Below are 27,493 nucleotides of genomic sequence, written 5' to 3' on the forward strand. Positions count from 1 at the left end.
TTGCATTAGGTGGATGCTAGAAGCGTGGCTCCAGAGGGCACCCTTGGAACTATGCCATAGAGAAGGTCACTGGAGCAATTTCTAGACAGCTCATCTTGGCAGTTTGGGGGCCTATAGTACACCCATCTGAGGGGAGGGGCTTGAGGGACCAGTAAATGCCATAGGTGGCTGAGGAGGCCTGGGTTGACTGGTCACCACTCACCTGAAGCTGGGCAGAAGTGCTAACAGCCTGTATTGTCTGTCTGTGGGAGTGACTCCTCCCTCAAGCCTCAGCAGAAGGAAGGGGGTATGAGATCCTCTCTGTCCCAGCCTGGGGCTTCAGTCACAACTGCTGTCCTGATGGTGTCTCCTCCTTCTTCTCCTCCAGTTCCCAGCACGGCCTCCCCTCCTGTTTCCAGCGCCTCTAATGACCCAGTGGGATCCTACTCCATCAATGGGATCCTGGGGATTCCTCGCTCCAACGGTGAGAAGAGGAAACGTGATGAAGGTAGGGCGGAGGGAAGAGCCTTGGCCCCCCTTTGCATGCTTTGTCCCTGGACTCGGGGCTCCGGTTTCTGCTGGCCTCGCAGCTGCTGTGCTGTGAGATCAGTTTTAGCAGCGAAGCCTTGGTACCCCCACTGCCCTGCTGGTTCCTGAAGTGAGGGAGGGAGGCTGCTGTGGGGCCACCAGCTTCACCATCTGCTCGGCCCCGATGGTCTCACCTTCTGCTGGGACTCACCCCAGCTGTCCCCATGGGAAGCCAGGAGGAGTGGCATCAACTGTTTACCTTGAGAAGGTTGTAGAGGTTGGGGAGATAGCTGGTATCTGACCTGGGGATGGAAGGCCAGCCTACTCTGACCTCACTTGATCCCAGTTAGAGGTAGCAGGTGATACAGACATGGAGGACCCTTGGGTCCCTTCTCTGTAGCACATGGACACTGCTCCCGTTGAAACCACTTGAGAAGGTGGACATAGGGCCTCGCCATACTCTTGATCATGAGAGTGGACACCGTTTGACTCCCTCGTCTCTTCCTGAGCCCTCGAGGTACAGCCAGTACCTCAGATAGCACAGACCCAGTTAAGAGGAATGGGGAATTAAGAGGAGGACAGAGGATAAAAGAAAATCAGGGGAGAGATTGATAGCATACGCATGGGACAAGGTGCTTCTCAGGTACTGCGGCACTGGTGGTACATTGGTGGCCAGCTAGTTTTCTTCTGGAGTGTGAGGCCTGGGCACCCAGATGGACACAGACACCAATATCTCAGGCCAGCTTCCTGCTCCAACTCTCTCATGGTCCCAGCTAGGGAAGTAGTAACTCCTGGTCTTTGCAGGATGTATAGGATTCTATAGATACTCTCCGTAAAACAGAACCCGCAGATATGAACATAAAGGAGAAAGTGACCATATGTTCCATTAGCTCAAGGAAGTCTCAATGTATGCTATTGTCCCTGCATCTGAACCAGGCGTCGCCTCCTTCTCCCTTCAGAAAATGTCATGTTTGGACAGTAGTTTCGGTGGTCATCCCAAGCAGAGACAAGCTCTTCTTGAGAGGGTAAAGAACAGAGACAGGGACAGAGATGACATTCCTTACGCTGCAGTCTGGATTCTCCAGACCCAGGCGGGGCTGGGGAGGGTGAAGAGACAGCAGAAGAGTCCTGGCCTCCAGCAGAAGGGACACAGTGCAGGAGAGACCTGGGCCTGGCAAGACAGTGATGACCTGGTGCTGGCCTCCTTCCAGAAGCCCTAATGGCCTCGTTTCACAGGGAAACAGCTTGTCTGGCTCGATTTCTCTTTCTTCCAAAATATCCAAATCCATTTGGCTGCCACGGCCTTTGCCACTCACTAAATTTCATTGTGGTTGTTTTGGCGGCAGCCCCTGATGGGCAGGGGGAGGCTACGGGAGAGGCCCTAAGCCCTGGTTCTCCCTGGGGCCTCTGACATGCAGGCCTTAGCCAAGCTCTCTGGCACCCTGAGTGCCTTGGTCGAGTCTGCCTCCAACCCTAAGGGTTTCTCTTTAGCCACCTGCCTTGTTTAGAGTGTGAGATGTCCAGGGGGACCGGAAGGTCATGGGAACCCTTCTGTGCTCTCCCTCATTGGTCTGAGGTAGGGGGTTTGTGTGCCTTCTGCTGCCTGGGCCTTCATGGGTGGTGAAGGGAGGCGGGACTACCCAGGCTGGGCCAGCCAGCCAGGTCAGGAACAGAATGCTCTCCCCTCCTCCTGCTCACATCCATTGTTTCCAGTCAGTTCAATTCAGCGACAACCCCCTCTGCCTGTCAGCTATGAGAACAGCTTGGTACAGAAGGTCCCTGAGCCAAACAAGATGTGATTCTTGTCCTTAGGAAGCTTATACTCTAGCGCATACATTAAACACTGCGTCCAGAGAGCAGAAAGGCCATCGGATATGGTGTGGTGGAGATCTGGCCAGGCCTTTATATGGGGAAGGAAGCAGGGAGGAAGCTCACTGCCAGGAAGGGCTGCTCTTTGAGGAAGGCCCTAGGGCATGGCTGAGGAGGTCTGTCTCACGCATCAAGCCAGTGAACAGCAATGGCTGGGTGGCTTTGGCCAGGATGAGTTGAGTGGGCAAAGGGGGAGCTCTGAGAAGTGAGCCCAAGTGGACAGAGTCACAGGAAGAGACCAAGACTATGAGCTATGTAAGAGGGGACAGGCTTTTCTCGGAAAGCAGAGGTAGCCCTAAATGTATCTGGGCAGGAAGACACAGGAGCAGGGTTGGTCTGGGGCCTCCAGCAGGGTGGCAGTGCAGGAAACAGCTGTAATCTCCAAGTGAGGGATAGTGAGAGCCTCACAGGCTCGTCTGTTAGGCCTAACCAGGTTACAAGAAACATCGGGCGGGGACCCTGTCATTTTTTGTGGGGGTTTTCTTGCTCTCTCTCTCTCTCTCTCTCTCTCTCTCTCTCTCTCTCTCTCTCTCTCTCTTAAACCGAGGCCAGATGGAGCTGTCCTTTCCCTGGAAGCTGGGCCTGGGAGGGACGCCAGCTTTCCCCAACCACCATCTCAGTCTTGATCCATGGGACCCAGGTGGGAAGGGAGAGGAGAGAGAGGAGAATGCAAAGGGAGATCTGGAGGGCTCCTCCCCTCCCCCACTCCAGAGGCCTCCAAGCAGCAGGGCCCAGTTTGCATTAGGGCGCAGCTCAGATGATTAAGAATGGGGAGATAATTATGTGTCAAGATGATGTAGCCCAACTCTGCAGTCAGGCCAAGGTAGCAAGCAGCTGGCAGGCCAGTCCGTTGTCGTTGTCGCAGGAGGAGCCTGGGGCATAGGCTGCACAAACACCGGTGTGCCCTTCAGCTCTTGGGCCAGGACTTTGGGTGAAAAGGAAACTGATCTGAGGGGGCACAGAGTGTTGAAATGTATGTCCAGGGACTAGACCCAGGGGGACTAGAGGACCAGGCCATTTTCCTCTGGGAGAGTCCTAAAGGTATCAACTGTATTGACCCTCCTTTGACCTCAGATGTAGTGACATCTCCCTAGATTGTCTTGAGGCAAGCTGGGTGTCCCTCTGCCCTCCAGGAAGCCACTCTGGCTTCCGCCTCACAATGCGGCCCATTCTTTAGCTCTAACCATTGGGCAATGAGGTGGTAGGCATTAGCAAGGGTGACGACCGCAGTGTGTGCTGGCATTAATGAAGGCCTTCTCGGCAGTGGTTACTGGTGTCGCACTGGCAATAACCAGAATGTTGCTGGCATTGGCCCTTGGAATGTGGACAGCATCATGGGGATATTCATTAAGGGCTAATCAGGTTTGACTCAGGGTTGGGATGGGAAGCTGATCTAGACTCCTTCCCAAGCCCTGGCCTGTGGGGAATATGCAAAAACTCAGACTTGCTTTGGAGAAATGTGGCACTCAAGAAGCTCGGACTCGCCTCCTAGGGATCCAGGACCCCAGGCAGAAAGACCAGGGGGAGATAAGGAAAACATGCATGAAGCGCCTGGGACCCAGGCTGTGTACCAATCCAAGGAGGAGAAATCCTCATCAATGCCCTGCTGAAACCTTCACTTCCACCCAACAGCCATGGGCCGCTGTATTAAGAAACATAATTCCCTGAATGTTACACACCTTGGCTCTTGTGGTTGGAAAACAGAGTTGTAATAGCCTCTTTATCTTCAGACCGAGGAACTAAAGCCAGGCTGGGGGTGTGGCTAAGCGGTGGAGTGCTTGCCTGGTAGGCATAAGTAACGTCCTAGGTTTGATCCCCAACCTGGAAAGAAAACAAAACCAACCACAGAAAACTGTCTTTTGCACACACACACACACACACACACACACACACACACACACACACACACCCGCCCCTGCTCTTTTCAGCCACAGCCGAGTGCACTGCTGTCCACTGGCAGTGGGGTAAAGCACAGAGAAGTTTTATAACTTGTCCCCAAATCCAGATGAAGTCCTATGGTGAGGGTCTGCTGATCTGTGGGAGGGAGACGCGTAGGTACCAGCCTTGGGTGGGTGGGCTTGCAGGGGGCCATGATTTTGTATTCCATTAATTAGGTGTACAAGGAGTTGTGCGACGGGGTGGTGCCAAGCTGGCGAGGTTGTGCATTTGCAGGCCGGACAGGTTGCATGGCTGCAAATGGCCGAGTCCCGGCACTGCGTGGACAGCTCCCTGCCGCTTTGGCTGCTGCTGGTGCTAGAAGAAGCAGATTGTCTCCTCACTGTCCCCCTAAAAGTCCCCAAGAGCAGTGCTCAGGCTATGCTTGGGGCCCATAAGGGGACTGAGCTAGGGACATGACCAGCACCTGGTTAGAGGCCCTAGATTGAGCAAGAGAAGGTTTCAAAACTCCTTATCAGGAAGGAAGAAGCGTGATTAAGGCCTGCCAGGCCGAAGCCTCCACACAGCCCTGCCTTAACTGTGAACCCTGGACTGGAATCCTAGAACTCAGCTGTGTGACCTTGGGGAAGTCATTTCTCTACCCCAGCTCCTCTGTCAAGTGTGGTAGTAACAACCCTTACTTCGTTTGTTTGTTTGTTTGTTTGTTTGTTTGTTTGTTTGTTTGTTTTTCGAGACAGGGTTTCTCTGTGTAGCGCTGGCTGTCCTGGAACTCACTCTGTAGACCAGGCTGGCCTCAAACTTCAGAGATCCTCCTGCCTCTGCCTCCTGAGTTCAGGGATTAAAGGCCTACATCATCACCACCCTGCTCAACCCTTACTTCTTATGGAGAGGTTTCTAAAACATTAGGTGTCTAGAGCAGTGGTTCTCAACCTTTGGGCCACGACCCCTTTAGGGGCCAAATAGCCCTTTCATGGGGTCACCTAGACCATCAGAAAACACAGAATTTGTTTGTTCGTTTGTTTGTTTGTTTTTGTTTTTTGAGACAGGGTTTCTCAGTGTAGCTTTGCACCTTTTCTGGATCTCACTCTGTAGACCAGGCTGGCCTCAAACTCATAGAGATCTGCCTGCCTCTGCCTCCCAAGTGCTGGGATTAAAGGCGTGCACCACCACAACCTAGCAGATTTTTTTTTAAATAACTTTATTTTATATGCATTGGTGTGAAGGTGTCAGATCCCTTGGGACTGGAGCTATAGACAATTGTAAGTTGCTATGTGGGTGCTGGGAATTGAACCTGGGTCCTCTGGAAGAACAGCCAGTGTTCTTAACCACTGAGCCATCTCTCTAGCCCCTAGATTTTTTTTTTAACATTACAATTCCTAACTAGCAAAATTACAGTTATGAAGTAATGACAAAAATAATTTTATGCTTGGGGGTCAGCACAGCATGAGGAACTTATATTGCAGGGTCACAACCTTGGGAAGGTTGAGAACCACTACTCTAAAGTGTTAAGCCAGCTCCACCCTGGAAGATGGATCACTGTGTACCTAGGCAAAAAATAGTCTAGTTGGCAGGTGCCAACTTTACGAGGACGAAATGAAGCTGTGAGGACAGAAAGAAGTCTATTCGGGCCTAGACTCCCTAACCCCAGCGGGGCTCTTTGTAACTCTGGGACAAGCTAATCGGGAAAGGATGAGGCAGCTGCCCTCACCTGCACGGTGGAGACCCTTGTGTCTACCTCCACCTGTCCACTTGTTGCTCTGTGGTTACCTAATGGGCCACTCATCATTTCAGCGTCCACCATAGTTTTCTACACATGTCAATATAAAAGTGCCTTTCTTTATCTAAGATGGGACTGTTAATCTCTCTGTCCTTCTGTGTGCATTTCTATTCCTACATGCAAGGTTGTTTATTTACCTTGGAGGCTAGATGCTTGTTTTCTAAACCACATATGATATTTCTGTGGTTTATGTAAGTGTGTTGTGTGTGTGATGTCGCTCTGAGACCTTTAGGAGTGAGGGGGTATGGAATGTCACATGTTGGGAAGGCATGCAGTGTTTTAGATAATGCACATGTTTGGAGAGAGTATTATAAGGCCATGTACATGCTGACACCAGCAGCCAGGAGAATCCTAAGCCAGACCTAGGCATGTTGAGTGCTCAACACTGTGGATGTTGGATGGGCCTGCATATAGTTTAGCCCCAAGAACCCACTGCTATCAACCTACATCTGTTGACAAATCAGTGGGCTGTCCTAAGCCCACCCCTGAGAGTGGCTGGGCCCTAAGATGAGGGAGACTGAGGCGAAGAACTAGTCCTTCCCACTCAGGCTGTGTGTAATTTGCAGCTCAGAACTTTTGTATCTCTTTGAAGAGGAGCCTGGTCTCCCAGCTTGGGGATCTGGCCCCCCAATCAACCTGCCTGTCCTTCGGGATCTCTCAGTGTCTGTCTGTCTGTCTCTTATTTACTCTAGTCGAGGTATACACTGATCCTGCCCACATTAGAGGAGGTGGAGGTTTGCATCTGGTCTGGACTTTAAGAGGTATGAGGGCCAGAGGGAACATGGTGTGGGGGTTAAGGGGAATAGCTCGGGGGGCGTGGCTAGAGAAATGGGTCCTAAGGGCAGACAGCCAACTGGAGGCCGAGGCACAGGCGTTCACTGGGGGCCTTAGAAAGCTAACAGTCGGGCTGGAGAGATGGCTCAGCCGTTAAAGGCTAGGCTCACAACCAAAAATATAAGAAAGCTAACAGTCTCTGGGCCTGGATCCCTTCTTCCACCATGGGCCACCACAGAGGTTTGGGGCTGAGGCCTGGTGGCCCAGAGGGTCAGCCGCTCTGTGGATGGGGGCAGTTTTTCCAGCCCTTGGAAAAACAAAGAGTGGATCGGGTAGTAAAACAAAGGCAAAGGAGACCTGGAAGCACCTGACAGCCCTAATTCATCACGGCCCAAGTTTTTTCCTGTGTTCCCATTATATTTGTTTGTAAAAGTGGAAATCAATTTTGAAGGTAATTTTCTGGAAAGAATGGAAGGGAGGTGGGAGGGCCGGATAAGGCAGAGATGGTAAAAGGAAAAATTTAGGCCAGGCACAGCCCAGGGGCAGCTCTTGGCAAGGTGAAAGAAAATTGCATATTCAATCTCCATCCATGAATCTCCCTCACTGCTGCCCGCCTCCTGCTTGAAAACAATGAGGGCTTTTTCCCAGCGCTGGGCAGGGCCTCGGTATCAGCCTCACTTTAACTTCAGGGTCATTAATTCCCTGATTATTGAAGGAGAAGAGAGGGTTGCAGCCTTCCAAAGGCACCCCCCCTGTGATCAGCCCCTGGCTGGGGTGGGTGGGGGCAGCAGGGTGAAGTGAGGCACTTCAGAAGGGGGTGGGCAGAGAGGAAATGGGGGAGCCACCTGGACTGGGGGGCAGGAAGCTGGGAGGAGGGTGGCAGAGGCAGTCATTACCGTCTACCTCTGTTGTGTTGTTATTGCAAATTAAAAGTAGCATGTTCCACTCCACAGCTATCTTTGGGGAGGGAGGGGCACTGAGGGAGGTGGGGGATCTTATCATTGCTTCTTCAGCAGACCAGCGGTAGTGTCACCGTGTGAGGTGACATTTGAATTTACAATTCCGCTGAGAAAAGCCATTAATTCACAAATTAACATTTCTCCCTCTCCCTCTCTCTTTAACACTCTCTCCCTCTCTCACATGGATGTGCAAGCAATTGAAAAGACAAAGGAAATAGCCTTAAGGAAGAGACTTTACTGCTAGTCTGTCTGTGCTGAGATTGCTCCCCCTGCTTCCAGATAGATAAACCAATTACCTGAGCAGCTCGGCTCCTGGCCGCCCGTGATCGCCTCCTTTTGTAGACTGCCTCCATGGCTGCCTTACACTCGTGTATCTCATTAATGGAAACCAGGCGTGCCCTGGTCACCAAGCTCTTCCCAGCTGTCCTTTGGAGGAGCCATGGGAAGAGAACCAGTGTCAGGCAAGACAGGCAAGGGAGATCCTGGGGAAGAGGAGAGGCTCTCCTGGCCTTGGATCTCTGGGTATGGCTTGCTGCGGCGGCAGCTTAGGGGTGGGTATCGCAGGTGAGCAAGGCTGGATAGGTAGACTTTCTGGGACCCGAGAGGAGTGTGGGCTGGATTTAGAGGTAGAGATTGTAGATGGAGTCTGACTTTCTCAACGGCCTTTGGTCTTGGAGCTTGTCCCATGGGAAGGACACAGGAAGTTTTGCTGACTACATGCTGTTTCAGTGGGACCGGATACAGCCTGAAGGAACTGGGAGAAGCATTGAGGGGAGTCAGAAGACACTGTAAGGTTGCACATGTTGGGCCAACAGAACGATATTGCACTGATTCTTTAACTTAAGTCAAGCACCTGGGTACAGTTGTGCCCACCTAATCCTTACACACACACACACACACACACACACACACACACACACACACACACACAGTCTGGGAAAGAGTACAGTGAGAGTGAGCTGGAGACAGTGGGGGGATGCTATCTGATTCATATCTTGAGAATACTGTAGTCCTCTCTTACCCATAAGGACGTATCTCCAAGACCCCTGGTGGACACGTGAAATCATGAAGAGTCCTATATGCCCAATTCTATCTACACAGGCTTTGTTTTTCCCAACGCATACATACGAAAGTTTAATGTATAGATTAGGCACAGTAAAAGATAAACAGCAACAATATTTAAAACAGAGCAATTCTAGATTGGTACTGCGAAAGTTAGTCTGATAACCGAGACAGCCACTAAGTGACCAATGGGTACAGTATGAGTACAGTGAGCTCAAGGCTGCTTCGTACACAGGGTGGGACTGAGCAGACAGCTCAGCATTTCATCATGTTACCCAGAAAGACACACAATTGAAAACCCATGAATTGTTGTTCCTGGAATTTTCCACTTAATATTATCTATCTATCTATCTATCTATCTATCTATCTATCTATCTATCTATCTATCTATCTATTTATTTTATGTGCATTGGTGTTTTGCCATGGGTGTTGGGTCCCCTGGAACTGGAGTTACAGACAGTTGTGAGCTGCCATGTGGGTGCTGGGAATTGAACCTGGGTTCTTTGGGAGAGCAACCAGTGCCCTTAACCGCTGAGCCATCTCTCCAGTCCCATCCACTTAACAAATGGAAGGTAACTGAAGCCAGGAAAAACAAAAGCTGGAATTAGGAAGAGCTAAGGCTCCTGTGGGTCACACTGGGGTTTTATGGCTTCGTGTGTGCTGGGTACCACCTAGCATTTGTCACAGACTGCCTCAGTGCGACAGGTCCCTTGGCCCGAGTATGGGAGCCCCCTGTCTGGACAAGTGCTGGGGTTCAACTATGTTAAACAACACTCAATTTACGTTCATCTCCAGCAAAGACTCCAAACTGGCTACTATCCAGTTAAAGAAGGAGTTAAGTTCAAAGGTCGCCAGGACTCCAGAGAGAGCCCCACTATGAACGTTCATTCGTGGTTCTGGTTCTGCCTTCCTGGTAACCGAGGAAATGAGACTGGCTGTACCGGCGGCAGGTTTTTTCTCTATCTCGGTTAGATCACATATTTTAGCCAAACTCTCTGGATACCATTGGCCATGAGCCTGTGACTCCTCAGAAGCAAATGCAGGTTGTGTCGATGTTTTGTGTAAGCCTTTGCCGTGGGCTCTGTGCAGAGGTAACTCGTGTTTTTCTGTGGGGAGGTACCGGGTTTAACCATGGCTGTGTGGGATGGACAGGTGCAGATTTGTAGTCTTACACTCGAGTTGAGAGCCAAACTGTCATGTTTCCTTTTTTCCAGCTAGTTCGTGCTTTTGTGGCTCAAGAGTGAGTTGCTTAAAATATTCTGAGGTTTCCCACAACAGCACGGTTGTCTATACAATGTATACATTGTCTGTACATTGACAGAAAGATCGGAGGGTGGCTTCCCCAGGAGAGGAGGTGCTGACTTGCTGCAGAGGGGATTGTTTGTATCCCTCTGCTCCTGAACACTGAGTGGAGGTCACACATTCTCTGCAAAGGCAAGCATGTCTTCCACATCTTTCCTGTAGTCACCCTCACATGAGAACCCATCATATCCGTGTATGTCTTCCATTCCTCATCTTCCCCCGGCAACCGCCCTCCAACCCCGTGGGTGGGTTTGGCTCCTCCCACCCCACTCCCAGCAAGGGCATGAAGCAAGAAATCCACTGCTTCAGCTCTTCTCCTCCCCACCCCCACCCCAGCACCAGCTCTGGACATGGAAGGGAAGAGCCAGGCTCAGGGCTTTCCCTGGGTCCTGCTGCTTGTGGGCTCCCCTTCCTGGGTGCCCTCATCTTCTGCAGACCAGTGGGCAATGGGGAAAGACAGGCCGCTGGCATGACACCCCTCAGAATGGATATGAAGAAAACGAAAGGGTTGAGAGGTCCAGGATGCCTGCAGCCTCCTAGACTTTTGAGACCAGGCAGCGACCCTTCCCCATCCTGCCTTCCTCAGAGCCAAGGTGGCCTTGGGGCTGTCTGGGACCTCATTTTCTGGCCCACAGTGGTGGAAAAGCCAGACAGTCTGGGAGAGGGTGGGGCCTGGCGCAGGCTGGGAGTCAGTCATGAGCCTCAGAGCCTAGTTGCAGCAGAGCCAGTAATTCAAACCATCCTGACCCTTCAGTGAACCCAAACCTGCTGACCTTGACAGCATCACACAAGAGGCCTCACAAACCTGCTGCAGGCCAGCCTTCTCTCGCTCCCTTCCAGCAGCCCTGTGGCCTGGCTTCCAGGTGGCTCCTCACTTGGCCATCCTTATGAAATGTCAGCATCCCTCCCTCCCCGAGGCAGGCCAGCTTCAAAGCATCCTTTGTGCTCATCTCCACTGGAGACAGGGCGTGGGCATCCCTTGGAGCCTGTGGAGGACCCCCCGGCTGTGGCCTTCTCCCGTGAATGGAGGAGCAGAACTGGTCCCCCTTCCCTTCCGCTCCGCCCCACTTTCAACCTCCCAGGATTAGGTATAGCACATGTACCTGCGCAGTGTGTGTGTGTGTGTGTGTGTGTGTGTGTGTGTGTGTGTACACCCATGCATACATATGTCAGGGTGCATACAGAGGCAGAGAAGGTGATGGAGACAGAGGGGATGGGGGAGGAAAGAGAAGCCAGAGGAAAACAGCCCTAGGAACCTGCATTAAGGTAAATGCCGTTTATGAAGTTTATGCTTTCCTCCTCAGGAGAGCTGGATTCCATCCAACAGCTTCTCCAAGTTTGCCAACTGGTTCCAGAAGAAAAAAGTGTGGGCAGGAGAGTGAGAAAGCCAGTGACAGAGGGAGAAATGCATGGACATTGTGCAAATGCTCAGGTGGGCGCACACGCGCACATGCACACGCACACGCACACACATGCGCACACGCACACACTGTAGGCTGAGAAAGTCTGAGAAGCCAGGACAGAGGATGCAGACGGTATGGTGCTTGGGAGGAGAAGCTCCAGGAACCCCTCTTTCCCCATCTCTCCGTGCCCACCTGCCATCTCTATCCCCCGGGCAGTGTGGCCAGCCCATACCCTTGGCAGTATGGGCACTAGGTGGCATGGCTGTATGGTAAACGGAACCAAAGACATTGCGGACCACCTGGAGCAGCCAGTTTGTGGAAGCCAGCAAGGGACAGTGTGGTCTTGGGCAGTGGGAATGAAGACTGGCCATGGCAGGGACCAGAATGTGGCACCACCAGGTCTCCTTGAAGCTTACCTCTTCTTCTGACGCTGGGCGATGTCCACGTGGGCTCCCAGTAGTTACTAAAGACAGCTGCTGCAGTCTCTTAGGGAGAGATTATTGGAGACCTTTGCCTGTTCTCCGAGAATTCTAAGGAAGTAAGTGACTGACAAGGTGAGGCCACGAGAGATCTCCGAGGGACTTACAACCAAGTTAGAGTATTGGCCCTTCCAGACCTTTCTGCCCACAGCATGGGGCTTGTGCGTGCTGATGCACACTAGGAATATGTGAGTGAGCCAGAACCCATAACTTTGTTTATTATTTTTATAACAGGTTTTGTTTTTATTAGCAAATGTTAGCTATAGATAATAATGTGTTTCATTATGACATCTCATACATGCATATTTTTATTATATTCACCCCCATAATGTTTTCTTATCCCCCTCCTTTCCTTAATCCCCTCTTCCCGACCAGTCCCTCTCCTCTTCCTCCTCTTCCATTGTCCTGGTGGGTTGTGGTGGTAATCTAATTGTACTGAAATGTGTCCTGTCATGATTCAGGATTTTAAATTCTGGAAATTGTTGACAGTGGGTTTGGTTTTTTTTTTTTCTGTTTTCTTCCTTTTCTCTTCCTTCCTTCCTTCCTTCTTTTCTTTCCTTCCTTCCTTCCTTCCTTCCTTCCTTCCTTCCTTCCTTCCTTCCTTCCATTCTGTCTTGCATGTGTGTGTGTGTGTGTGTGTGTGTGTGTGTGTGTGTATGTGTGTGTGTGTGTGTGTGTGTGTGTGTGTGTGTGTGTGTGTCCTACTGAGCTTAACCAGGACCCGTACTTTTGAGAAAAGTGACTGGGGGGGGGGGGATGCGGCTGAAAGGGAAGGGTGCCTTGACTCTGACCTGCCAGTGAGATGTCAGCTTACCGCCCCCTCCCCATGTCTGTATTCAGGTTCTGCCAGGATCCTGGATGGAGGAGAACTGGCAGGCAGGGAGAGTCCACAGAGGCACAGAAGGGAGAGAAGAGGGGAGGTAGGGGAGAGGGGGAGGGGGGCAGGAATTGCTGAGCGTGGAGGATACCAAAGCATCCAGGATAGGCCAGGCCCAGAGTGAGGCAGAAACTGTCCAGGGACGGCCTTGGCCCTCGCTGTCCCCTGCTCTCTCCTCTGCCCTCCCCACTCAGCCCTCCCCTCTTCCCTCCACACATCTTTATTGGTTCTGGTAATAGCCTTGATTTGCATGTCAGGCAAAGCCTTGCTACACACACAAAAAGAACACGCCAGCCATGGCGGTGTGGCGGTGTCAGCTCTCGCTGTTGTTGGACAGTGTAAAATTAAATTAATAAAGCCCCCAACACAGGAAAACATAACAGGAAATTAATGGCCTTTGCTGTCGCTCTGATGCAGCCATTTGCAACCCTGCTTTCCGCACCAAGGACTTCATAAATGCAAGCAGTTTCTCTAAACAAGCATACTTAGGGCGGCCTGGGATGTAATTTTTCGCCTTGCTTGTGTCCTTAGAGCTAACAAAGCCCCTTCCCTCGTAGCTTCAGACAGGTTTCGGACTGGTTCTGGCCCAACTGGAGCCCACTGGGGGTTACACCAGGCAGAAGGCCCCAGTCCCTTCTGGAGGGGGTGAAAGGTGAGCCAGGGTCCAAACAAGAGCCCCTCCCTCCAAAACCCCCCTCCCCACGGGCTCTGAGGGTAGGCCAACAGAAGCTGGCCCCGAGGGTTGCTTCCTGGGGGGGGTCCCTGTCTGCTCTCTATTCACCTCTTGTGCCTTCCTCTTGCCTCTGGCCTTCATCTTCCTCTCCCACATCTCTAGTCACAGAGCATCTCCAACTTCTTCATACAGGTGTCACATGTGGGGACCGGCTCTGCCTCAGCAGTGGGTAACCTGTGGGCTTTTCTGGGGCGGAAGAGGAAGCCAGCTTACTCAAATTGGGCAAAGTAGCCATGCTAGCACAATTTTCTGGGGTTCTAGGCTTCCTCTATCCCATCTCTTTTTTCTAGGTTGGCTATTAACCGTGAGGGCCTTAAATGGTCAGGCTCACTATCCCTCTGTTCGCAGACAGATTTCAAAGCTGAGAGTCTGTGAGCCGCTGTGGTAAGTAGGTAGGGTACTGAATGCACAGGTCTCTTCTTTGAGCTTTGTGCCAGTGTGGGCCCTGATGTCCACTGTGCTGGGCTGAAGGTAGACTGGGAAGGCAGGGCTGCACAGGGCACAGAGGCGGCTGGTCGTTAAGAGTTGAACCCCCTGGCTATGTATTCAGGAGGGGTGCAGGGGGCTGACCAAAAGAGCAAGCAGGCAGTGGAGCTTGCCTTGGGACTGGCTAGCTCCAAGGACACCTCCCATGTGGATGGAAGCCAGGGGCTGGGAGAGCGGTGACAGGGGAGGATCCCCGAGTCTTGAGGGTCCTTGGCCTTGCCTACCTCTCACCACAGAGCCCGTCCTTCCCTCAGCTCTGCTTGCCGGGCCACAGCCTGTGCGTGGACGTGGCACATGGCTGAAGAGTGTCTGCTGCCTACAGCTGTGCCTTTCTCTGCTTTGAGGGGAGGGCATAGGACAGGAGCCCACCCCACACCTTACTTGCTCTAGGATGTTTGAGTATTTCCGTTATCTCTCACAATCTTAGTTTCTGGTAAAATATTTAGAGATCATGGCATTTACCAGCACAGTAGTGGATGGTGATAAAGGACCTTCATTCGCTAGCTCCTTCGTTCTCTCTCCCTTCCTGTTTCCCTCAGTCATTTACCCTATTTACCAAGCTCATGACTAGGTTCCTACCCTGGAGGAAGTCCCCTCGCCATCCTGGTCACCTGTCTCTGGATTCGTGAACACTGAGTCCCAGAGACAGTCCAGCCAAGGCCAGGTACTGCAGCACCACTGCCCTCTCCCGCCGGGAGACTTCACACCCGCGGCGTCGCCTAAGATTACATTCGATTTTTTAGCAGCCGTGTCCAACCCAAGCTCATATTAAGCTCATGGTCAACTAAAACCTCAAGATCTTTTTCACATCAATTGCTCTCCAGCCAGGCCCACCCATTCCGTACTTGTGTAATTGATTTTTTTTTTTTAACCTAAACATAGGGCATTCCATTTATCCCTGTTGCATTTTCGTCTTGTTGGTTCAGGCTCTTAACCCTACCTGATTAAAGTCATAAGGATGCCTTCTATGTCGTTATCCGAGAAGTCTTAGGATTTTTTCCTCCTCTTCCTCCTCCCCTTTCTCCTCCTCTTCTCCCTCCTCTTTTTCCTCCTCCTTCTTTTTGTTGTTATTCTCATTTCAAATGAAGAAAATCATGTGGCAAGAAAGCGAAGACCTCCTCCCAGTTGTGATAAACACATGCTTTAGATTCCGTTGGACTCGATAGTCATCAACTATTTCACTTTCCTCTACCCTGTCCTTCCGCTCGGAAAGGGGAGGGGGTGTCTTTGTCAAATGTTAACATTTACTATATCCATGTTACTGTCTTAATAAATCAGTTAAGGGGGGAAAATGCCAGTTTAAGCAAATTGAGCACCTGCTAAGTAAAGATGGGTGAATGGCTTACAAAGGTAAATGGAGCAGCTCCTGACTTCAAGACGCTTATCATCTAGTTGAGAGGCAGATGTGCATATGCAGATGTGCACACCATCACACAAGCAGAATGTGATTGATGCTGTGATCATGGCAGAAAAGCTATGAAGAATGTTTTAAAAGATAAAACAAAACAGAGTTATAGCTTCCAGCCAAGGCAATTGGGCACACCCCATCATGGTGGTGGTGGCAGGGGCTGGGGGGGGGGGAGCGTTTAATCTAAGCATCAATATCAAGTTAATGTGCCACAACTTATTCTCAGTGAGTGCATTCAGGTCCTGGTCTGTCACCTTTTATTTTCTGGCCCTGCAAATCGGTGGTAAAATAATTTCTCTCAGAAAAATATCCAAAGCCTGAGACTGAAGATGTTGCAGTGTCGTTTGCAAAATCTTCTTGAAACCAGGCATCTGGACTCAAGGACTCAGCAATCGCAGTTTTAGGATCCTTGGTTCCTCTGAGTCCTGAGGTGTAACAGCGACCTGAGAAAGTTAGGGCTGCTGCCTGGGCCCTCCCCAGCCCTCTGAGCTCACACTGGGGGTTGTTTCCTCTTCCTAGGGAGACAAAGGCAAACCAGGAGTTCACTCTTCCTCTCCCCTCCTCCCCTCTCCCCTCCCCTCTCCTCTCCTCTCATGACTATCTCTTCTTCCCAAGGTTTGAGCCAAGCGTCCCCTCCAGGGGGACCCTCCTCTGCAGGGCAGGGCCCTTTGCACCGTCTCAGGCCCTCTGGGTCTTTGTTTTCCTGCAGGCATGTGTTACTCTCATCTCCCTCCTTGGCTGTGGTCCCTCCTTCCATCTGTTTTGTGCCCTTTGGGGTGGAGTGCTGTGTCTGATTCTAAGTGCAGTACATGTTCATTGTAAAATATTTGGACAGGACAATAAGTGTCTAAAAAACCCAATAATCTATAACCCATATTGAGTGAAAACCAGTGTTGAAACCAGGCACATAATTTTGGAGCCGCCTTCTTCTATGCACATGTAACTTTAGCTATGTGATTCTTAATTAAAGTTGGAGTGCTGCTATGCACACAGCTTTGTGTCTTGCTAGTTTTACTTAACATTATATAGTAGCATTTTCACATGTCATTACATATTCCTTGAAAACATGATTTTTTTAATGGCTGCATAATCTTCCACTGTTCGATGTACATGTCCTTTTAAAGTCTAGGCTCATCACATTTTAAAGCTTAGCCGTGTGCGGCAACGGTGATTTCCGTAAATGCCCTTCTGGTTCTGCCCTCCCTTCTCCCAGTCCCTTTACTTCATCAGGTTGCTCATTTAAGCTTAAGGAGGCAGAATTTCATCTTTCAGAGCGTCTGTCTTGCGTGGAATTCTGTCTTCTTTTAGAATCTCTTGACATGGAGTTTCATGTGTATTCTTTCCTCCTGTGGGATTCCCCCAATGCCCCCCTCCTCTGCCAGCTTTAGACAGGGTCACTTTCTCCCCAGATCCCCATCATTGCCTTTAATTCATTTTTCTTTCTTGGCCAGAGTCAAGGGATAGGACAGGTGACCATTTCTGTGACACAAAAACACTACCCAACTTCTCCGAGTCTGCGTTTTGTTTTGTTCTGATTTTAAATCTCTAAGATGGAATCGGACTAAATCATCTTCAGGTCACACTTTGCAGCTGGAAAGTGTGATGTCGAATCCACAGTGTCAACCGCTATTACTGCCTCTTTTTTTTCCTTCTGAAAGGTAAAGTGGGGGCAGGTCGGGGAGGCAAGTTCAGGGCTCACCATCTTTGTTTTTGGATTTCAACGAATCAGCCCATATTTGAGATCACACATATCAGGCTCTATGTTAGGTTTATAAAGATGAGAAAATGTGGAGTCTCTGCCTCCAGAGACAGTTCAGTAAAGAGACCAAGCATAGTAATGTAACTGTGCCACATACAGAGTTTACTTTTGGCTCTGACACTTAGTGGCTATGGCAAGTAGTTTGGAGCAGCCACCTGTCTTTGAAATGCCTCAGTTTCCCCAGGTTATGAGCTCAGCTTCCAGAGGGACATCTCTGTGGTCTGGCTCTGCCTTCCCTGTCATTCCTCAGCTACCTCTCTGTGACCTTAGGAAAGTCCTTTAATTTCCAAACTTCTATTTCCTTACCTATGACATGGGTATAATAATAGAAGCTCCCTGATGGAGTTTTTCTTATGAAAATTGAATGTGTTACTCCAGTAAAAATTCTGACATGAGCATGGATTGTACACTTAGAACATGCTATTGTTCTAAGAGTTAAATCTACGTGTTCTGTTAAACATAGTGTTTGGTATCAACCAGAATCTGGGTCCATGTTATCATTATTTCTACAGCAGGGATTTGGGTAGATAGCGTTGGAATACTGAGAGAGGGAAACCTAGTGTTGCTGTAGGATGACCCCCAGCCTTCTTGTCTGTATCTAAGGAAACTCAGCGTAGAAGCTCACGGGACTTGTCCAAGGTCACATGGAAAGTGAGCAAGAAAAGCTAAGATTCAGTCCTGGGGAATGTTACATCTATTCCAGGGCTGGATCTTGGCTTAAGGATGTTACATCTATTCCAGCCTTGTTTTAAGATCCCTAGCATAGTGTCCCCAGAAGTAAGTAGGTATGGGTAGGCACAGCAAGCCTGGGGCCAGGATTACTATCCACCACCCCAGTCTCTCACCCTATGGTGCTTAGAAGCTGGGTGTAGCCAAAGGTAGCATGTGGGGTTTGCCAGGCTGGTGGGCTGGGCAGACCTAACATTGCCCAGAGACAAAACTTTGGGCCAGATTCCACGGGCTTCCTTTCTGTTATTTTGTGGGTTTTGTTTGTTTGTTTCTTTTGTTTTTGTTTTTGAGACCAGGTCTTATTACATAGCTCTGGTTGTCCTGGAACTCACTCTGTAGACCAGGCTGAGTTCAAACTCACAGAGATCCACCTGCCTCTGCCTCCCAAGTACTGGGATTAAAGGTGGACACCACAACACTCGGCTTTCCAAGGGCCTTTTTATGACCGCCAAGCTTATTTCGGGGTTCATGGCCAGACCAAACTCCAAGTTGTCCCTCTTAAGGTGGGAAGCAGTGGGGTACCACATCCTCTCTGCTGTCCAGGCTCCTGCAGCACAGCAGCATCTCCTCTGTCCTCCCTCTCCTTTCCTCCCTCCTTCTCACTTGTTCCAGGCTTCCCCATCTTCTCCTCCCATCTCTCCCATGTCCATTTCCCCATTTTCTTCCCATCTGGACTCCTTCCCCGATACCCTTTGTCTTCTTACCTCTCCTTCCGCCTCCCCACTTCCTTCCTTCCTTGCTCTTCTCCCAGTACCATAGGCACCCTAGTTCTGGGGAGCAACCTCATTCCCTGTTCCACTATTAGATGGGGGCCTCAAATGGCAGCCCAAACCTGTCTGGGTCCTGGGTCCTGCTGTGCCACTGCTGTGGGGGGTGGGGCTGGGGCTGCACAGACGGGCTGCCCTGAATGACAAGAGGGGATATTGATCGCATTCTGAACTCAGCCCAGCAGATAGAAGGTAATTAATGACTCCATTTGCCTCAGTACCGGGGAGAACAATTGAGTTTGAAACTACAACCACTGGCAGCCGGGGAGACTGGGGGGCAGGCTGGGGTGAGCTCTTCTGAGGGGGAAGGATGTGGAGGAGATGAGGTAGAGGAATAAATTTAATGCTCCTGCCCCAACCGGCGCTGTTTCCCTCCTTTACCAGTTCCTTACACTCTTTCCCTCCTATACCACCAGTTCTTGAGGTCATGTTGAACTTTTCCAGAGCTGTTTTCTTGTTTATAAGAGTGAACGGCTGGGATCTCTTTCTCAGGTGCTCTGTGAGGGCTAGAGGCAGAGTGCGGCAAGTGCCTTGAGTCTGTCCAAGAGGGCAGGAAGTGGGCAGGAAATGATGGCTGTGGTGGCAATGGCCAGAAGACAAAGCAAACGACTTACTAGGAAGAAACAGACATTTCTGACTTCAGATCCGGGCTTTGCTACTTATCAGCTATGTGATGTTAGAGGAAGCAACTTGCTCTCTGAGATTTATTTCTTTATCTGAAAAACAATGATGATGGTGATGATAATGATGACGATGATAATGATGGTGACGACGATAACAAGAACCAGTAAAGTTGAACAGATTTAGTAAGTATAGGTGAACTCATACTGTTGGTTGGCCCATGACCAGTGAGTGCACCTTTGTGTTTGAACTTAGAAAACTAAAGCTCAATGCTAGAACGCTTGCCTAGCGTATTCAAGGCCCTGAGTTTGATCACCACCTTTAGAAGAAAATACTAAATACTAAAGCTATATAGTTTATTTCTGTGTTACAAAGTTTCTTGGAGGTTGGAGAGATAGCTCACTGGTTAAGAACATGGACTGTTCTTATAGAAGACCAGAGTTCAAGTCCCAGCACCCAACTGAGCATCTCACAACTGCCTGTAACAAACTCTAGCTTCAGGGAGATCCAGTGCCTCTGATCTCTATAGGCACCTGCATTTGCATTCACATACTCTCACACAGGAAGAAAAACTGTGCCTATATAGTGTTAAGAATGAAAATAATTAGCCGGGCTGTGGTGGTGCATGCCTTTAATCCCAGCACTTGGGAGGCAGGGGCAGGAGTTATCAGTGAGTTCAAGGCCAGCCTGGTCTACAGAGTGAGTTCCAGGACAGCCAGGACTGTTACACAGAGAATCCCTGTCTCAAAAACCCAATATATACATTTATATATATGAATAATTTTAAAAGCTCAAATCAATCCTGTTTGCTGGATTTAGTGCTGCCCAGCTCACCTCACCCTGAGGGTGTGGACTTTAAGGAGCACTGGTGCCGTCTGACAAAAGAAACAGCTAATCCTGTCCTGCTCCCATAGCCACCTCTGTCTGGGTGAGTGCGTGGCCCCCTCTGTCTCCTTTCCTTTGCATTGCCCACCTTTGGAATTCAGGTGAAGGTGAACACAAGGAGGAAAGGATATATTTCTCCGTTGTCTCCAGCTCCAGAGTCACAGTATTCAGTGACTTCCCGCTCACCAAGTTGCTGAGACCTCACTGGATATTCCCATTTGTGACTGGCCACATTGAGGGTTCTAGCCTGGGGTCCAGGATAAGGTAGGCTCTGCTCCAGAGCGACCCAGGAACAGATGAGGTGACAGTATTGATGGGATAAGGCTGTCAGGAGGTGGTCAGATGGAGAGGTAAGACATTTCCCTTCTTTCTTTTCTTTTTGGGCACAGAGTGTGTGTGTGTGTGTGTGTGTGTGTGTGTGTGTGTGTGTGTGTGTGTGTGTGTGTGTGTGTTGGAAATTGAACCCAGAGCCTTGAGTACATGGTCCATCACTAAACTCTCCTGCTAGTCCTGAGACATTTTATCTTATTCATTAATTAATTAATTTATTTATTTATTTATTTATTGGTTTTTCGAGACAGGGTTTCTCTGTGTAGCTTTGCACCTTTTCCTGGAACTCACTTGGTAGTCCAGGCTGACCTCGAACTCACAGAGATCCGCCTGGCTCTGCCTCCCGAGTGCTGGGATTAAAGGCATGCACCACCACCACTGCCCGGCTAGTCCTGAGACATTTTAAAATAAAGATTCTAGAAGTGATACATGCCTTTGCACAAAGCCCAGACAATGTAGGAAAGCGTAGACAGAAAGAAGGTGAAATGGCCTATGATCAGGAAGGAGCCACTGTGACCATGTTGGGGTCAGTATTTCCAGGGCAGGTGACCTTTGCATTCATGGCTGTCCTTTACACGGAGGCTTCCTGCTCTGGGGCTGAGTGGGTAATTCTGTCTAACAGTGGGTAATTCAGCCTACAGCTTAACCTTTGCTGAGGAACTTCCTTGTGCTGGGGTCCCTGGTGGATATGCCCTAGATCTGGCCACTTACCCTTACCTAATCTGTACTTCAGTGACTTTGAACCTTAGTCTTCTCGGAAGTTAGAAGAGGAATAATTCCCAGCAATGTTGGAGGATTGTTTGGAAGCCCAAATAACCCAAGATCTGTGAAGACTTTGTGTTAGGTGTTCAATAAATAAGGAGTCAAAGAAGATGATATGGGCTTAATTAATTCGTCTCTAGCCTGTCTGTGTTTCCTGAAGGACTTGCAGTAAGCCCATCCTCCTTGGGAACAATCACACTATAGTGGAAAGAGCCCCTAGAATTACCACAGGCCGGAAAGCCCTACCACCCAGTTATGGGACCTGGGAGAACTGGCCTCTTACCTCCCACTCACCCAACTAGTCTCCACAACCATAACGTGATAAATGCAGTACCCTAATCACCTGAGCAGTCTGTGCTCGGCCAGCACACACCGCAGGGGTTAGCCTCACTGCAGGGAAAAGTGCCAGCAAAGAACCAGGGATATACCCTGAATAGTGCCAAGTGGCCCTAGACCCCTGGGCTCAGTACCTAGGCTTCAGAGTAAAGTAATGTAGGAGACAAGCTCTCATATGGGACCTGGACTCAAATCCTGACTGTCATTTACTATGGGCACAGTCTTTAGCAAGCTACATAATGTCCTCTGTCTTGGTTTCCTTGTACATAAAGTAAGTGCCACAGTGTTTATTTCGCAACAATGTTGGAAGGATTAAAGGAGGTCTGAAGTACAGAAGCATTGCTTTTAGTTTTTAGTTCCTTTGAGACAGGGTCTCCCTAGCTAGCCCCTTGGCTTGGGACTCACAATGTCCCTGCTGTAACTTCCTGAATCCTAAGAGTCCAGGCAGGCACTGCTGTGTATAGTTTTATAATTCTTTTCATTATTTTGTTTGTTTGCTTTATGGCACTGGAGATTGGATCCAGGGCCTCGAATGTGCTGTGTAAATGTTCCCCCTGAGCCACGTCCCCAGTCCAAGGGGCCCCCAATCCTTGTGCAGTAGTGGAGTGTCTGGCAGGGGCCGGGGGAAGTTGGATTGACTTCTCCATCAGTGGTGACTAATCAGGCCAGCACATGGTCCTCTCATAACACGAAGGGAGGCTTAAGAAGCCTACAGCAATATTTTCCAACCTCTCTCTAAAAGCCTATCCCGAAAGCTGAAAAGAATATTCCAAGTAGGGATTGTTCCAGAAAGTCCAGAACATACAGACACCATACTCCAGCCTTCTTGGCACAGGGAGTTCAAATGTTGACTCACGTAGACTCTGAGCCCTGTCCTGGAGTGGCTTCTGCCACCTGTTCTGGGGGCAGCCCTTTGATTCCAAGGCTAAATTCTTCCTGACCCAGGAACAGTGTTTTCTGTTAGCTTGAGGTTCCGTGGGTAGATGGTACTGCTCAGGAACGGTGTTTTCGTTAGCTCAAGGTACCGTGGGTAGGTGGTACTGCTCAGGAATGGTGTTTTCGTTAGCTCAAGGTACCGTGGGTAGGTGGTACTGCTCAGGAACGGTGTTTTCGTTAGCTCAAGGTACCGTGGGTAGGTGGTACTGCTCAGGAATGGTGTTTTCGTTAGCTCGAGGCACCGTGGGTAGATGGTACTGCTCAGGAATGGTGTTTCCGTTAGCTCGAGGCACCGTGGGTAAGCAGATGGTATTGCTGAGGCACCGTGGGTAGGTGGTACTGCTCAGGAACGGGGTTTTCATTAGCTCGAGGCACCGTAGGTAGGTGGTACTGCCCAGGAACGGGGTTTTCATTAGCTCGAGGCACCATGGGTAGGTGGATGGCATTGCTGAGGCAGCAAGGACTTCCAGGGTATGGGAGCTGACATGGCCAGAAGTTAACAGGCAGTGGGCTGACCTGACAAATGACAGAGCGCTGGTGCTGAGAACGGCCAGTCTAGAAAATTTCTGCCAGGGGTCTCATTCTGAATACCACAGGGAGAGTCTCATTAACTCGCTCACTCACTCGCTCATTCATTCATTCATTCATTCATTCATTCACATAATGAGTACCTGATAAGTGTCATGCCTAGGATAGAGTTACAGAAATGCATGGTCCCTGCCCACAGGAACCCAGAACCTATCTTCTTGGGTGGGGAATTGTCCTTGCAATCGATGCTAACTACACTCACGTGTTCCTTCCCTCTCACTCGAAGGTCAGGACTCAATTCTGGCTCTGCCAGTAGTTGCACAGCTTTGCCAGATAGCCCTTCGAGCTCTGACCGGTCCTCGCAATGGCCCCTTCTCCAGACTGCCTGAGTGCTCTCTCCATCGCCTCTGGGGGTCACTCCAGTGACGAGCACTGCCAACCGCTTTATTTTACTCCACTTTCCCACACGTTCCTTTGACGCTTTCTCTCTCTTTCTACTCTCTTCTCCTTTTCCTCCTCTTCCTAGTCTCCCATCACCCCCCCCACTGCTCCCCAAAGCTGGACACTCAGCTGTGACACCAGGTTCCATCCTCTGCCAGGCGTCTTGTCCAGCACCTCCCACTTTCTGGTGTAGAAGGTCTCTTCCGTTTCCCTCCCCCTCTTCCTGCCCTTGCCCTGCTTCTCTGCTTTCTCCTTGCAGAAGCATCTCCTCCTGGCACCTTCCTGGCCCACGGTCCCTCCCACTTCCTTTCCCTGCTCTGTCTGCCCTCTCTCTGCCTTGGCTCCTCCCCACTTCCTTCATTCCCAAAGGAAGGGCACCGTCCCTTTCATAGAGCATGCCAGGGACAGCCCAGGCCTGTGGCTGAGTTGGAGGGAGATGTCTCCCTGTCTCCCCACCAGCAGTTACACTCACTGTCTTCTCCCTGCCCTGTAGCGCTCTCTCTCTCTCTCTCTCTCTCTCTCTCTCTCACACACACACACACACACACACACACACACACACACCACCACCACCACCACCACCACCACCACCACAATTCCCCCTACCATACTTCACTGCTCATCAAAAGCCCACCTTTCCAGCTGCAGATGCTTCCTCGTGGCCTTTCTTCCCACTTGGAGACCCTCGCCCCCCCCAGACTCCCCCAGCCTAAGGTCAGAGTTCGAGCTCTGTCCTCCTGTGCCAGCCGCTCGCACTTTCGTTCTGCCAGTCCCCTACTTTCCCGTCTCCTTCCTCTGCCCCCACCTCCCCGTGCCTCCTCTTCCAGGAGCTGGCTTCCTCTTTCCTTCCCCTCCAGCCCCCCACCCCTGCTTCCCGTCCTCGTCGCTGCTTCTGTAACCTGTCTCACCACCAGGGCCAGTGTGTACAAAAAAATAAATAAATAAAAAGGTCAGGGAGTGGAGGGAGCAGCAATAACCCCTAAAACAGTACTATCAGTGGAACATGATTGATCAATTGAATTCCATAGCGGCTGAAAAATGTGGGATTAAGTAGTGTATTATACGCACAATGAGTTGAGGCATGATGTTCATTTCAAGTTCATTTCGCCGGCCTCTGCCACCAGATCAGGCAATCAATAGGGGCAGCAGATATCATATATCACCTCTCTGCGGGCTGGGGAGAGAGCACCATAATCTCTCGCAAATTTAGAGTGACAGATTTGTCAAGATCTGAAGGGCCCCTGAATAAATGAAGGCAAAGAGACTCCTCCAGCCAGTGACCTGAGGACAAAGCTTTAGTTCAGCTCCTACACACACACACACACACACACACACACACACACACACACACACACACACCTCGGTCACAGGGTGAGGCAAGCCACACACAGGCATGCACACAAATCCACAGAGAGGCATGAAATGGATCTTGCCACATGTGTGTGCTCAGACTCACACACGTATTTGAATGCATGCTCACAGACGAATGTACCTTCTACTCCCAGGGCACTTTCTGTAGGAGCAATAAATACAACATCCCGTGATGCTGCTCTCACTGGGCCCCAGCAGCAGGGCTTCCCCCAGAAGGCAGGAGGGCTACAAGCAGAGACAGTTGGGCACCGTGGGCATGCAGACAGTGGCAGGCCGTGGAGGTGTGCATCCTGGAAAGAGGCATGCTCTCGGGAGAAAGGGGACATGGGCCCACATTCCTTGTGTGATGTGTTCTTTCAAAAAAGATTCGTGCTGTCCTTCAAACTCACCGAGACCCTTATTCACGCAAATGTTTACTTGCACATGTATATGCACAGAGAACACTCACACAAAGGGGAAAAAAGCATACTGTATTCCAGTCCCCCTACAGGGTCACACATGGCTCCAGAACCATTCAGAAAAAAATACAACTACAAGGTCTTACATCCACAGGAACCTAGGAATGCCACCAAGGCTGCCTCTGCCCACCTCAGGCTCATCTTAGTGTCTCTCTCTGAGTGTCTTTCGCTCTCTCTTTCTCTTGTTCTCTCTCTCTCTCTCTCTCTCTCTCTCTCTCTCTCTCTCTCTCTCTCTCTCTCCATATTTTCTCTCTTTACCTCTCCCTCGCTGACCCCCCCCCCCAACACACACTCTTTCTTTGCTCCTGAACAGTATGGTGGGAATATGGGAGGTCCTTTTGGAAAACAGTGCCTTTTGCTCCATCTGGGAGGCCAGCAAGGGAGGAGGATTGAGGTTAATCAATATGTAATACTTTCTATGGTCTCCCAAATGATACTGTACGACGTTACTGTATATAATGCAATATTGATTATATCATATCATATAATCACCTATAAACTGATATATATAACAGTCCCAGAGGAATACCCTAGGCCCTAAAGCACAGGCTGGCCCCAGGCCCAAGGCTTCCCAGCTTGTCATGGGCTGAGGAAAGCTAAGGAATGGCGGGCTGGGGCTGGAAGGCCAGGAGAGTCGCTAGGTGGGGGATCAAAGTGGCTGTTGGATGGGCTCTTTGTCCTCAGCATGCTCTAAAAGCTCCAAGTGACCAAACACTGGACGCAGGGACAGATAGGGCAATGAGCAGCCGAGGTGGCACCTCACTTGGAGTCGGGACTGCCTTGTGGCCAGAAGCAGACTCTAGTGGTCACCACCCAGCCCTTTTCCATAGAACAAGTCTTGACTCCTGTGGAAACCTGACAGAATAGCCAGCCAGGTGTCCAGGGAGCGGCTCTTACTGAGGCCTGAGCCAGAGCCCCCCCCCCCCTCCCAGAGGAGAATGGTGGCCAGGTCACAACAGTTTGCTGCTCTCTGGAGTCAACTCGGGGGGTCCCCAAACGGGCACATGACTCCTCCCAGCCAGTGTCCCCGAGCTTTGCTTCCAGGGCCCCTCCTTCTCGGGAGTAGTTCATTACTTTACCCAGCCTGATTTGTTGATTTTCAACCCCTAGAATCCGTGGAACTGAAATTTATCTGAACCCAGTTCAATTCTCCACAGTAATGCCTGTCTGAGAACCCAGCCCCTCCCCCAGACGACGCAGGCTGGGGGATGGGTGGAGGTGCTGGGAAAAGAAAGCCTTGGAGACAGCTTCATGGGACCCCCTGGCCCCACCTCTTGCCCACCCAGCTATGACCCAGCCAGGTCTCTGAGGAGGGGCTGCCCTCCTAGGCCTCTAGGCCCAGGCCTCCAGCCTCCTCTAGCTTATGGACCGGAAGGAAGAGACCTTAGCAGGGTCCCAGGGTCCCGGGGTCCAGAGCCAAGCACGCAGCCCTTCACCCACTGCATCCTCCCTTGCTTCTGCTGGCCTGGTGCTCATGCCTGAAGTGTTTATGTGTTCCCCAGATGTGTCCGAGGGCTCAGTCCCTAACGGAGACTCCCAGAGTGGTGTGGACAGTTTGCGGAAGCACCTGCGGGCCGACACCTTCACCCAGCAGCAGCTGGAAGCTTTGGATCGGGTCTTCGAGCGTCCTTCCTACCCTGATGTCTTCCAGGCATCAGAGCACATCAAATCAGAACAGGTGAGAGGGGAGCTTCCTGTCCACCCGGAGCAGAGAGGAACTGGGCAGAGCAAGGCCCCTCTCACACCAACCACCCAGCCCCGCACGTGGTCATATGGCTACCACGTGTGCAGTGAACACGACAGCACAGACCTATGCTAAGGCAGAGTGAAGAAAAATAATGTCACTATGTAGTCACGGGAAACGACAAGATCTGGTGAGAGGATAAATATTATCTCTATTCAGTTTCCGATGCCTCATGAAGGGCAATGTGTCGTCCCTCAGTTTCTCCACCCTAGCTCTGCATTCTGGGATCCTGGTACGAGAAAGACAGAAATGTCCTCTTGCTATGACCCTTGCCCTGCCCCCACGAGGTCCTAC

The 27,493-nt window shown here is 50.6% G+C and overlaps 1 protein-coding gene across 18 annotated transcripts in view; it reads left to right on the forward strand.

Moving 5' to 3' along the window:
- The window catches only part of Pax2 (paired box 2), a 92,971-nt gene that overhangs the window by 44,486 nt on the left and 20,992 nt on the right, over positions 1-27,493 (forward strand). For 11 of the 18 annotated variants that reach the window (XM_076563172.1, XM_076563170.1, XM_076563167.1 and 8 more), the window contains 3 exons: positions 368-487; positions 6,742-6,810; positions 26,958-27,133. In XM_076563172.1, coding sequence (XP_076419287.1) covers positions 368-487; positions 6,742-6,810; positions 26,958-27,133 — 365 coding nt within the window. The remainder of the gene's footprint in view (positions 1-367; positions 488-6,741; positions 6,811-26,957; positions 27,134-27,493) is intronic. The other 7 variants (XM_076563171.1, XM_076563168.1, XM_006988170.4 and 4 more) reach the window with 2 other exon arrangements.

This window comes from Peromyscus maniculatus, chromosome 1 (assembly GCF_049852395.1).
Source record: "Peromyscus maniculatus bairdii isolate BWxNUB_F1_BW_parent chromosome 1, HU_Pman_BW_mat_3.1, whole genome shotgun sequence".
Lineage (NCBI taxonomy): Eukaryota > Metazoa > Chordata > Mammalia > Rodentia > Cricetidae > Peromyscus > Peromyscus maniculatus.